Source organism: Hippoglossus stenolepis, chromosome 9 (assembly GCF_022539355.2).
Source record: "Hippoglossus stenolepis isolate QCI-W04-F060 chromosome 9, HSTE1.2, whole genome shotgun sequence".
In the NCBI taxonomy this organism is placed as follows: Eukaryota; Metazoa; Chordata; class Actinopteri; order Pleuronectiformes; family Pleuronectidae; genus Hippoglossus; species Hippoglossus stenolepis.
The window spans coordinates 26,422,550-26,435,632 of NC_061491.1; the positions used below are offsets into that span (position 1 = coordinate 26,422,550).

At 43.1% G+C, this 13,083-nt stretch overlaps 1 protein-coding gene across 1 annotated transcript in view; it reads left to right on the forward strand.

Moving 5' to 3' along the window:
* Positions 1-13,083, forward strand: part of fras1 (Fraser extracellular matrix complex subunit 1) — a 186,381-nt gene that overhangs the window by 57,666 nt on the left and 115,632 nt on the right. The window contains exons 3-6 of the mRNA XM_035164875.2: positions 4,374-4,481; positions 8,030-8,122; positions 10,253-10,412; positions 12,060-12,193. Coding sequence (XP_035020766.2) covers positions 4,374-4,481; positions 8,030-8,122; positions 10,253-10,412; positions 12,060-12,193 — 495 coding nt within the window. The remainder of the gene's footprint in view (positions 1-4,373; positions 4,482-8,029; positions 8,123-10,252; positions 10,413-12,059; positions 12,194-13,083) is intronic.

Below are 13,083 nucleotides of genomic sequence, written 5' to 3' on the forward strand. Positions count from 1 at the left end.
CCACACACACACACACACATGCAGGGATTCAGTGTAACACACAGTCGTACATGTGCAAAGATTGATTGTGAAAGGGGGCAGATGTACATTTTGACTTCTTCATTTAAAATTCAATTATTTTTCATATAATTGTTTTTGTTAGAGACGTGTATCTTAAATTTAAACATAAAACAAAAGGCCTTAGAGACTCATAATGAATCTGTACGTTATAATTGGTTTTATTGATTGATGTCATTGATTGATTATTGATTTCAAAAGGTTGAATAATACTGTCGATGTTCGTAGAAAGGTTCGAGTGCTGCGGCTTTTTGAATTAGAGATGCTACCTTTGTGGTTTGGGGGCGGCTGCGGCTCGGGGGCAGAGAGGGTCATCCACCAGAAGGTCTGTGGTTCGAGCCCGGCTGCTCCAGTGTCCTTGGGCAAGAGCCTGAACCACAGATCCTGAGCAGTGTGTGATAAGAGCAGTACAGAGTAGTGCTGTGTGAATGTAGCTCGTACTCTAAAGTGCTTCTGAGTGGTTGTTAAGTCCAGAAAGGCTCTTTGTAGACACAGTCCATTTAGCATCCAGTGTTTGTACTCTCTCCTGTTATTGAAGAGCCGTTACAGTTTCTTCTACTTTTTTCTTTTTCAACTTTCTGAATCAGTCGTCTGTGGCCGTTGCTTGAACAGATCTTCGATGGGATCTAATATCAGCCACTTTCACGATGGAGAGAATCACTGATAAGCCTGGAGTTCCACTGTTCTGCTCCAACATTTCCCATTTATGCTTTTGCTTTGAACCTCGTCTCGAGCCATCAGATAACGGAGGGGACTGTCGCCCCTCTTGGGAGATCGGTTGGTACGGTGCCCCCCCCGCCCCTTCCCCCCCGCTCTAATGTGCGATGTCACATTTATGGATTCTCTGGAAGTTGTAATGGAAGTTCAGGAAAGGCCACGGGGGCAGATATCTGCGAACAGAGACTGGGACACTCGGCGTGACGAACTCCCTCTGTCCCGGGAATTGCTCTTTGCCGTCAGATCTCATTACCTGAGCGATGGTTCTGAACCCTGTGACGGTGTAAACGCCGCTCTGATCGAGTGCTGCTGTGAATCGGACAGAAACCCAGAGTGTGTTCTGTCCTTTCTGTATCTGTACTTTTAGATGTGACTCAATCGGAGCCGTGGTTGTGTGTCCTTGTTTAAATGCATCGAGTGCGACAGCTGAGGCTTAAACCTGCGCCGGAGCCTCCTCTGGGCTTTCACTGCCCTCGAGGTGAAACACTTTCAATCCAAGCCTGTTTGCATCTTGTCTCTGACTCTGAATTATGTTTGATTGCCCTGATTTTGGGGGGGGGGACGACTAACTGTCCTGTGTTCCTGACACCGCTGACCTTTGTTCCCATCAGGTTGTATTTGACTAAAGGCTTTGAGCTGTTTTCTGTATTCTGCAGCAGTTTCAGAGTAATCAGACTGTTTGTGGTTCACTTACATTGTTTAAACATTATCACTGAACATCTGTACTGATTTGTTGACCCTGTCCCTTCTGTTACCTCTGATTATAAATGGTACCTGCTCACCGTTATTATCCGTTGTTATTTCACTTTCAGGGACCAGACACATTTGTTTTCCAGGGGGGGGGGAGTGGTTCACTTTGCACAAACACGATGTAGCCAAGTTTGAACTCAAATAAAGCATCTGATCAAACAGTGGAAAAAATACTTTTCATAACTGAAAGAAAAAAACGATAAGCAGGATTCTTAATTAGCTTAGCTTAGCACAGATCCTGGCAGGAAAAAAACACTTTCTGCTCATTTAATTAGTTCATGGTTGTTTTGGAAGCTCGGTACTGAAACTGTTCTCTGGACGGCTTCCTGGAAACCTAAAGCAGCTGTTGTGTATTCAGACATGAGCGTTGTGTAGATCTTCATAAATCTTTGGTAACTAGAGATGTTTAAAGTGTATAACTATATCATTTGGATTATTCACTTGATTTGGGAATAGACTCAGATTTAAAGAGGCTAATTTTGTATTTGTTGTGTCTGTTGTGACTTTTGTCTTGTGCTTTGTTCCTCAGATTGTGTGTCAGTGTTTAATGTCGCAGCTTGAACCAAAGTGCTCTTGAGAAAACATCCGCCTTCCAGTTCACAACCCGCTTTTTAAATTTCTCCTGAATGTCGCCGCTCAGCCCCAACGTTAATGTCGCGTGCACAAATTGCCTGTGACATGTTTTCCCTTTCGTAAAAAACTCATTACACATCTGGCCACCGCTGCGCAGAGAATGCTCACCCACTAACACACGATTAAACCCACTTTGACGGACACATAAATGGCTTAAACCACATTATGGGGAACATATCAACTCACACGTTCTCTGCAGGAGACGCCGTTCCCCTCAGTTGGCTGCTCTGCATAATTAGATTCTCATGCCGTGATGGCGTTCCCCCTTTTCTGTCTGTGTCTCTCCACGTGCCCCGTAGCTACGCCCACCTTTCACTGCATGACTTTCTTATGTGCTCTAATTCGATTACGACGAGGAATCATAAACGAACGGTTCTCAATCTTCAGATTTCTACTTCAGAGTTTTGAGCAGCAACAACATTTTCACTCTTTCAAAGAGACAGTGCAGGAGAATCAGTGAAGTGTTTTAAACCAAAGATGCATTTCCTGCTTCAACCTCGACTTGCCATGCTACCTACTGTTCTCCCATTGGAACCAGTCTGATCTTATCTCGTTTCTTTACCCTGCTTTGCCATATTTGCAGATCTTATCACTTTTACTAAGAAGTAATTGAGCTTTGGTTGACAGCTACACTGGCTCCTAATTGACAGAGAACTGCTCCAGTTCCCAGTTTGTGATGTGTTATTCCCGCTTGGGGGGATTTTCTCAGGCCAGGATCTAAGGCTGCGTTTGACGCGCTATTGTCAACAAACATAATTACGAGTGTGACTTGAAATTCACGTCAAACATCACAAACCTCCTGCGAGACATGTTGTTTTTCTAATTAATGAAACAGAGGAAACCGCGTTGGAAGAAAACCTGGTTGAATATGAGCCTGAAATGTTACAGTCACTATCTGTAGAGTTGTTTTTTAAAGATTGAACTGCGTCTTTGTTATGGTGAATGTTTATGGTTTTTTCTTGCTGATGAACGAGAGACAATCCTGGTGCAGTTGTCTTCAGAATATTAATCCGAGTGTCCATTAGTTGGAGCTGGTATTGGATGATATGAAATCAACCCACTGTATTCAGCTCCTGGCTGCAGAACCAGGACGGCACATCCAGCCACACAGACACAAATCCAAATATTCTGTGATTCCTTCCCCTGTAAATCGTCTTGAGTGCTGAAGTAGGTGTTGTTACCCGAGGCGGAAGTTTCCCGTCCATAAAGACGTCTGTTTTTTAGTTTCTGTCTCCAAAGAAGCGAAGTCTCTCCACATGTGCGACGGTCGCCTCCGGCCGTGAGGTGTCCACTCTCTGAGCACGGCTGTATATTCCCGTCATGAGAGGGTTATTAATCATCCGGCTAAATCAGATCTATGGACTGTAGGGTGATATATCTGAGTATATGCAGGCACCGGGGTATTGATTTAACTCTGGCTTTAAGCTAGCCATAAGACACTGTCAGCTCAGCGTTATGAGCTATTGACAAATAGTGAAATATGCAGCCGTGTGGCAAAAGGTGATCTCATGCCTTTCTGCCCCTTTTTCCCGCCTCACCTCATTGTCTTGTTGGCCGCGGCGCTCGAGGCTCTTAATCAACGCCGAAGCAGTTTCACCCGCAGCAAATAAACCTGCTTGTGTTTTACAACCTTACGTTTAGAGGCTGGTAAGAGTTCAAAGTGTGAAATGATTTTCTCGTAGTCCAGCTCCCGTTTTTTTCTAAACTCCTGCAGTAAAACCTCAGCCGGCCTATCACGGAGCTCACAGAGCGTGTAATACAAAAATGCTGCGATGGAAACAATTCCTCTGGATGTGATTCCAACACGGTGTAGTTCTTCGTCCGTCAAGTCGTCTGTCTGTGTTCTGTTATCACGTGTTAAACTGTGGTTACTGCTCCAGTTTGAAGCCTCGGGCTTTTGCCTCCATCCAGGCGTGCATCAAAAATTCACTTTGGAAAGTTAAACATCAGAAGGAAATAATTTTGTAAATCAAAATGAGGAACATTTAACCAACTAGTTACCGCAGCATGAGATTAATCTCCAGGATTATGAGGAAAAATACATTTTTGCTTATTTAACACTTTATTTCTCTGAACAGTTCACGAGGTGAATATTTAAACTGCTGTTTACTGTCGGTGTCTCAACAGAAAGATGATGTTAGGAAACCATTATGCCGAGTGTGAGAGTGAATCATCTGTTTGTCTAATGTCTCGCGTCTCGTTTTGATCTTTTACAGAACAACACATCCTGGAGTCCACAGTCCTGTCAGGAGTGCACCTGCTTCGGTGACGTGTCCATCTGCAAACCCACCCACTGCCCGAACCCCCAGTGTGACTTCCAGAAGGTGAGTCAGAGGAGGGGGTTCACACACCTGCCGTCAACGCTACTCGTTAAGTGCTAGACTTAAAACTGAGAACTTTGAAAACGCTGCTAAGGTAACATCTTAACATGTGATATACTCTTCATTTAATCTGTAGCAAGTACATAAAGTATTTCTTGGATGAGCCTGTGGCTTCCTGGGAACTTGTTCTCACAGCTAAGCAGCTGTTGGCTTTGAAGTTAGCATACAGACATACAAACCAGTGGTTTTGATCTTCTTACCTAAAGCTTGGGAAAAAATCTTATCAAACAGTATGATTTCATCTATTCACTTTGTGACTAGAACATTTACGGGGACGGGGATAAGTTTTAATTTCTCGCACCTGAGTGTAACATTGTTTTGATGTTTGTGGGCCACGCTACTCTGGAGCTTTCACCTCGTCGTCAGTCCAACAAATCCCTGCTGTTACTTTTTACCATCGCTGCTCCTCGTTCGTGGGATTTTCTGTAACTAAGCAACCAACTGCAGGACAAACAATTTACTTCCTATGACCAGTGAACGTGAACGGCCATGTGATGTGTTTTCAGGTGTGTTCGTATAGATGGAGCTTGTTTTTGCTTTAAAAAACGTACGTATATTCCTCCGAAGCGTGTATATCTGCTTTTAAGATCTTCTCTCAGAGCCAAACCTCCGACAGACTGAAAGTTTGGAGTTCAGCTCCACTCATGTTTTGTCTGGTGAAGGTTTCAGACGCTTTCAGGATCTGAATGTTCAGATCCTTGTTTTTGTGATATTTTAATCTCGCTCTCACTTCTCTTCAAGGGCCCATTTAATCGCTCGTCTTTGTGATTTGGCCTTTCACCCCCCAAAAAAACAACCAATGAGCTGACTACGGTGCCGTCAAGTCTGACGATTGCACCTTTTAATTTGCCACAATGGCAACAGAAAGAAGAGTGTTAGTTCCAGACTACTTCTTTTGGCCCATTTGGATTCACAGGGACACGTTTTCAGAACTTCTTTTCACTCCATCTATCCGCCCGGTCCTCCCCGTTCTTCTTCTTAAATGGGATTTAAAAGTGGAGCCTGCGGTGACGCCATCGAATCCAATCCCAACCCTGAGCTAAGGCAACAATCAACGTCTAATGAATTCCACTCTGGTGTCTTGCAATCCAATTGTTAATTAAAAATTAGTCCTTGTGTGCTCCCTCCTTTTTAAAAAAGCTCTTAAAGTGTGAGTCCCTGTCATCTATACACTGAGATAAAACTCTATCAGGGTCTTTATCATCTGTCCGGCCCTGATTCAACGGCTTTCTTTTGAAATCCACTGCCGTTATCTACGAGCTTACTTCTCCTTGTTTCCCCTCATCTACCTCCCCTCGTCAGCTTTTCTTTAATCCACCTTAACATTTCAACAAAAGTGTCTGTAACAAGCTGCACTCTGGGTTCATCGTCTAGTGTCGAGAAATAAAGAGTAAGGCTTTAATGACGATTCTTTCAATATGTCCATTATCTTCGAGATCGTCTGTGAAAAATGAAAAAACAACTGAAAACTGCAGAGAGCGAGAGGTGGCGTCTTTTAACTGCTCATTTTGTTTGACAGTCAAAAATCACAAATGACTCCAAACGATCCTTAAAATCCTTGTAGATGGATTTTAAAAATGACTAAAGCTCATTGCTTTACTTACTAACTGTTCAGGTTCCTGAGTCTCAAGAAGCAAACGGCTTCTACGTGTTGATGTATATATCTTTGCCTTTTCAATTTCTCTCTTTGCATTTTTCAGTGATAATCTGGAATTTTGATTCCTGTGTCATTAATTATTTAAGACATTAGTTGTTCCAAACCAGAAATGGCTCCTCAGGAATGACATGTTGTCGTTTACAGTGAGTTTTAAAGGACACGTGATGTTTTTCAGTGTTTCTTTCCTGTAGTGTTCACATGTTTTTGTGAATGTAAAAGTTCTGCAAAGTTAAAAAGCCCAAAGTCTATGGTATAAAGAATATGAGCAGAATGTGTCTCCCATAAAACTGTAGAATTACATTAAACACAGGAGATTAACCTGAGAAATTAACAGCAAAAATGTATTAAAAAACAATGTCTTGCTGTAATATATAACTAATGTGATGGATTCTATAACACATGAAACTCTGCTCCACAAATGAAAGGATGTTTACACCTCAGGTGTCTCTGTAGATTCTGATTCTCTTTACTTTATGCCCAGGCAGGAGAATTGGCTCGTGAACCCTCAGATTTACTGTTTACAGTTTCAGAAAAAGCACCAGACACCAACTATTTTAATTTAGCTGCAGAAGCAACAGCATTATTAGAAAACCTTGAGCCGTACCCGTGTAGCTGTGCAGCAGAACCAGTGATAAATGAACCAGAGCCCGAATCATCTCTCTTTATTTGTTGCAGTCGAATCTGAAAAATTGGATCAAATTCTTGTATAGATACATTTTTTGTGATTACGTCTGAGGCAGCGGAGGAACTGAAGTAAAAAGATCAAATGTGCAGAAACACATGAGAACATGAAAACACTTTGTCATCATTATTTATGGATGTTGTGATAGATGCATTTTCTGAGATGGTGTCAAAATTCAGCTGTTGATCTTATTGTCAATTTGAAAACATTACAATAATATCTAACAAACAAGTTTAACACACAAAAAAAAACTTTTCCTAAATCTTTTTATCGGGTCGTTAAGCAGCAGAGGTTCTCGTTGGAGTTAAGTAAATTACTGGGTTGGAAAAACTTTTAGTTGACTTGATTTTAAGTTGTATTAATGCAAACTGCTGATTGGAAAACAATCTGATAGACAAGTAGAGCCAGTTGTGTTAATATATATTTAATTAATATTAAAAACACAGTGTAAATTTTATATTTTTATGAGTTATTGGTGATAAATGACGATATATATACAATATAAACTCTTTCTGTTTATTGATATGAACGATGGCTGCCACAGCCTTCACTCCATGTTGTTTCCCACATTTGTTATTCATTCTTATTCATCCTGCCGACATGTAATTTGTCTCCTGCTGCTGATTCGTTGTTTCCAGGTTTTTTGTTCTTTCTCTTATCGGTTCACACAAGACATTCACAGAAGCTGATTGGAGGTTGTTTTTCGTTCGCCTCTCGTTCCTCTTTCTCCATTTTCTTCGATTCCAAATCATTTGTATTCACGAATGAACATCTGAACCATTCCTCGGCTCTGCCTCTCGCCCTCTGCGCTCTCCCATCTGCTTCCTGCCACACATTCCACCTCAATTAGGGCAAATAGGTAGCGTGGCTGCGTGTTGAATCTGTGTTGTAATATGTATTGTAATGCCTCCGCCTGCCTCCGCTCTGTATTCTACACGCCATGCTGGACCGATAGTCTTCATATTCTCATTTCCATTTGGGTGCTTGTGTCACATGTCGGTCAATTTCCATGGAAATAAGACTGTAATCGTCAAGGTTCTGTATTCATGCTGGTTGCAGGGAAACACATCCACTTTCTTTTTATGCCCCGGGGGCCTTTGTGTGTATCTTGATCGTGCTCAGTGTGTATTTGTGTGTTTGTGTTTTCCATAGGGCGAGCTTTTGAGATTCCCTGCCAACAAGTGCTGTCCGGAGTGCATCTCCTCGTCCCAGGGCTCCTGCCAGCACGAGGGAATCGTCTATCAAGTAAGTGAATCTCTGTGTTTCCTGCAGCCTTTACAATAAATCATTACATTTTATCATGCACACAGATAGATGCACTGTATGTGGATCTATTTAAAAACACAGTTTATGGCCCTGGATTTTGTTTTTTTAATGACAGCCCCGCAACAATATTTCAGATTTTTCATTGGCATCAGTTTCTGTGCCTGTTCCATCAGGACGATGCCTCCAAGAAATGGTTTTCCTAGTTTGCTGTGCAAGCTCTTAACATCCCGGCACAGAGCGCTGACCTTGAGGCCTTTAGGATGGAGAGGACATGCTCAACATGAACCAGAATGACGACTGTAATGGCAACACATCCTGCCGATTATTACATTTCCTCACTGAGTGGTCACACGTACGTGAAAGTATCATCGAACCTTCGCCTGCCTTTCATTTCCAATCTGTGGGAGCGAGGAGGCAAATGGATTATTCGTGTGCAGTTAGAGTTTGGTGAAATTAGACCTGGCGACTGTGCCTGAGGCTGCACCATAGACTCCCACTGTCCAGAAATGAAGCCAAAATATCCTGGATACCAACGCGGCAATGTTGCGTCATTGACACCACATGGAACCGGAGTTTACTCAGCAGCGACCGGGGGATGGAGCTGCAATATTAAACCAATAACAACCGGTCGCATTTGGTCAATAGTGTCGTTTTCTCCCATTTTTACTATCGTCAAAAACTAAAAACTCGTCTATTTTCACATTTCAGTTTGGTCCAAGTCCCATTCGCTTACATGGAGGAGGCGGGGGGTTTATGACCCGTCCAGCCGAGATGACTTGGCTTCACTTTTCGGGAGCTGTTATGTCCTCCGTCTATGAGCTATATTCATCTCTTTATTTATAAAATTATTTGAATATGCTACTTGATTCTTGATAATTGAATAATATCTGGAGAGAAATCCTGGATTGTTCACATGTTTTCAATCCATTGTTTATGTTTTAAACATGGATTGAATCTGGTCCCTGCTCCTCTAAGGACCTGAGCCCTTCTCCTCCCTCTCTCACACAAACACAATCCCTGTCTTGTTCCTCGTCGATCGAGTCTCCTCCCTCTGGACCTTCTTTTCTCCCATTTGGACAAAACACGTCCTGGAGAGAATGGAGGATTGTTTCTTTTATCTTGGTTTGGAGATTCCAGTGTCGTTGCTCTTCAGGCTGAAGTGGCACTTCACACGGATCTGAACAACCAGGGGATAGAGGGTCTGAAGAGGAGTCGTTACTGCATCTGAAGGAGCAGGGCTGACGTGACACTGCCGCTGCTCCTTCCTGAGAAAAAACTCTGATTCTATTTGAAAAACAAAAAAAATTTGCCACATAAATCTTTTAGAAAAAGCATCAAGATGTTGAAGTAAAACCCCAAAATAATGATGTATTTCACCGAGGTTTAAAAAGCAGGATTCACAGCCTCAGAAAATAACCTCTCTGGTTTTGACTGAAGGCAGAAACATGCTGATGTCTCATTTAGACTGAAAGAACAATACCAATCTCACACAGTGTATCCACAAGTGGATGTATAGGAGATATCTAACTTTAATTAACACCCCAGAGATGCCCGTGTGCGAGAATAGATCCCATCAATCCAGCTCTGTCAATCACAGGGAGAGCTCCTCGTGTTTTTACAACAATGCACGAAGCCTTGAAACATTTTCTCAACACTGAAAAAAAACGAAAGGAGAGAATTCCCGGAGGAATCGACAACAAGCTCCGTGTTTGCCTCGAACGATCGAAACCCTCAAACTGGGCGAGACTCCATCACGGTGGAATTAGTCGTGTCCACGTGTGACGGTAATGTCCTGTCACATATTCACACACACACCCCCTCTCATTATTCTTCTCCTCTTCTCCTTGGTCTGTCTCTGACACGTCCCGTCTTTTACCTCCTCCCTCCGCCGCCACTCTCTTCTGTCGTCTGTCACTCAGGCTTAGTCTTACAAAGTTGTCGTGTCCACGGAGAGCGAAACCACTTTCCTCATCCCGCACTCCCTCTCCTCCCTTGGTTGTGTTTCTGTGTCTAACTGTCTCTCTCTCTCTCTCTCTCCTCTCTCTCTCTCTCTCTCTCTCTCTCTCTCTCTCTCTCTCTCTCTCTCTCTGTTTCTCGTGGTTCCATCAGCATGACAGCCAGTGGAGTCCCTCGCCGTGCTTGCTGTGTCTTTGCTCCAGAGGGAGTGTGTCGTGCAACGCCCGCCCCTGCCCCCCTCTCAGCTGCCCAGAGGACGAGAGCCCGTTCACTCCAGCCAGGGAGTGCTGTCCCAAGTGTGGCCGCGGTGGAGGTGAGGAATCACACTGATCACACAGATTTCAGATGCAGCTGTTGCATTGCACACAAACTCCTCCTCTGACACCATCTATTTATTTCAATTAACCACATTAAATCATCTTTTCTTTTGCTGACTTCCAGGATTTTTTTCTAGATTGGACGTAAGCCTGGATTTTAATGTGTGAATTCAGTGCTTTTAAAACGTTCGACCCTTTAATCGCAGATGCTTCCTTCCTCATCCACGCATTTCACAACTAACCTTGTCGGATTCAGAATTAACAAACTGTGGAAATGAAGCTACTGGAAATGTAATGATTCTAAACGTTCAGTCTATTAATGTGACAACTCCAACTCCCATAACTTTACTAATGTAAGAAAACCCATTTTTAATTTCCCTTTAATACACATCACCAAATTATTTAATATCTAGAGTGAGGGCAACGTGTATACTTGATAAATATTACACATAGACTGTTTCTAAGGATGGACAAGTCATCTCTACTTCCTGCCACTGTCCAGAAACGAAGCCAGAATATCTCAGTCATGAATCAGTTGCTCCTCTTTCTGGAAAATATCTATATGACTCATATGAGAATACGAGGTAGTGGATCATCGTACAGAGAATTCACAGTGTGCCTGTGTTGATGAAGTTTCTAACATGGACGCACAAACTGAAAGAAATAGAAAGAGGAGCCGTGCAGAATCTGAATGAGAAAGCTTTATTGTCATTGCACAAAATAGTACAATGAAATTAGTTGTGCAGGATCTGAAAAACGATCTATACACACACACACATCCCCTCACACACATCTGTCCACTTTCATAAACAATAAATGATAGTCAAACAGATAAACCAGCATAATAAGAGCATCCTATCAACGAGGAGATGCTGATGAAGACGCGTTTATACGAACGCGGCTTGCGTGTTGCCGTGCTGGTCCTGGACAGTGAACCTCCGCTGCATCACAGCACTGAACCGCTTCCTTTATGTTGTGGAAACATGTAATTTATCATTTTTTCCAAACCTCATCTATGAAACCATGCTTATTAAATTAGGTCCAGAGGTTGGATTCCGATGCCCTCGAGGTGTAAACATCCACACTGAACTGCAATTAAAATGCAAATTTCTCCAGTGCAGTTCTTCGCCAGGTGCCTTAAAATGCTTTTAATACATTTGCGTGAGGGATGTTTTCAGGGTTGCACTGATAATTACTCCTGCCGTTACACATAATCTCTGGGTTTTTCATATTGCTACTGGATATTAATTACAGCTCGTTGTGACTTCTCATCTCACTGAACGTAAAGTGTTGTGGGTATTTTTCCCAAAGTACAAGCAATTTAGCAGTATCTCCTCGGGGGACACTTTTGTCCTTTTTGTCAGACAGGAAGTTGTCATGCCAGACCCTGAGTTTACAGCGTGCACAGCGGAGCAGCTGCAGCGGACTGATAGGTTCATCTCGACTGGGATGATGTCTTGGAGGTTCTGTGATGCATCTCAGTGATTAGCAGCTAATTAGTGACTGTAAATCAATGTGTGTGGGCAAACTGTGTCGGCTCATTACCTGACACCCGCTCTCACTGTTTACATGTTCTCTGTGTGTGTGTGTGTGTGTGTGTGTGTGTGTGTGTGTGTGTGTGTGTGTGTGTGTGTGTGTTTCAGAGTCCTGCTCCTGGCAGGAGGGTGAGTACAGGGATGGGGAGCAGTGGGAGCCCAGCCTCTGTTCCAGATGTGTCTGCAGCAATGGGGGCGTCCAGTGTTCGGTGGCAGAGTGTCAGCAAGTGGCCTGCAAACCTGTAAGTGTCCAGAAATACGCACACACACGCACGCACGCACACACACACAACATAACACAATCCAGCTCTAAGCGTGTGAGCAGAAGTCTATGTATTTAAACAGGATGAAAACGAGCCTGTTTTCTGTTCCACTGCTTCTCTTGGCTTGTGGCTTTAGTGCTAAATTACTCAGAGCAATGTTTTTTAAGTACAGACCCATCTCCCGTGCACTGGAGCGTTATATGTTATATTAAATGAAATGATGTACATCATAATAAATCCATGGAGGGTCAGTGTGGCTCCCACAGGAGTCTAACAGCAGCAGGCGGAGATATTACCTCAGGCTCTTCATTAGCTTCTCGGGAGAAGAAGCATTGGGCAGAAAACAGGCTGGATCAACTTCCCCCTGTTATTACACGCATCTCTTCATCCATATCAGTGACGGGGGTTTTACCTTGACCTCCTCCTGCTGCAGTCATCGACCGCCCGGCTGTGGCAAGTCGTTTCTTTAAACGCCATTTTCATATTGAACCATTTCTTCCTTGTTTCAGTGCGACACACGGGTGATACAGCATCGACAGCTGCACTCACTGAACAGTCCAGACACTTTCCTCTCTGGATCTCTGGATCTCCTAACTCCTACATTTTATGTAGCCTTAAAAACAACATACACCTTCCTACTGTTATAGATTATTTATTCTCATTGTCCCCACATGTAAAGATCATTTGAGACACTAGAGGGTGAATGTGGAGTTGAAGACACCAGTGTTTCTCCGGAGGTGTTTGCTGAACACTGGAATCTAACAAACTGACGTTTCCTCAGCTTGTTTCTCTAATAACAGATTTCTCCCGGTTTTAAAACCTTAAATATTTTAGTTGTTTTCTCTTCCCTGAACCGGCTAAATAAACGT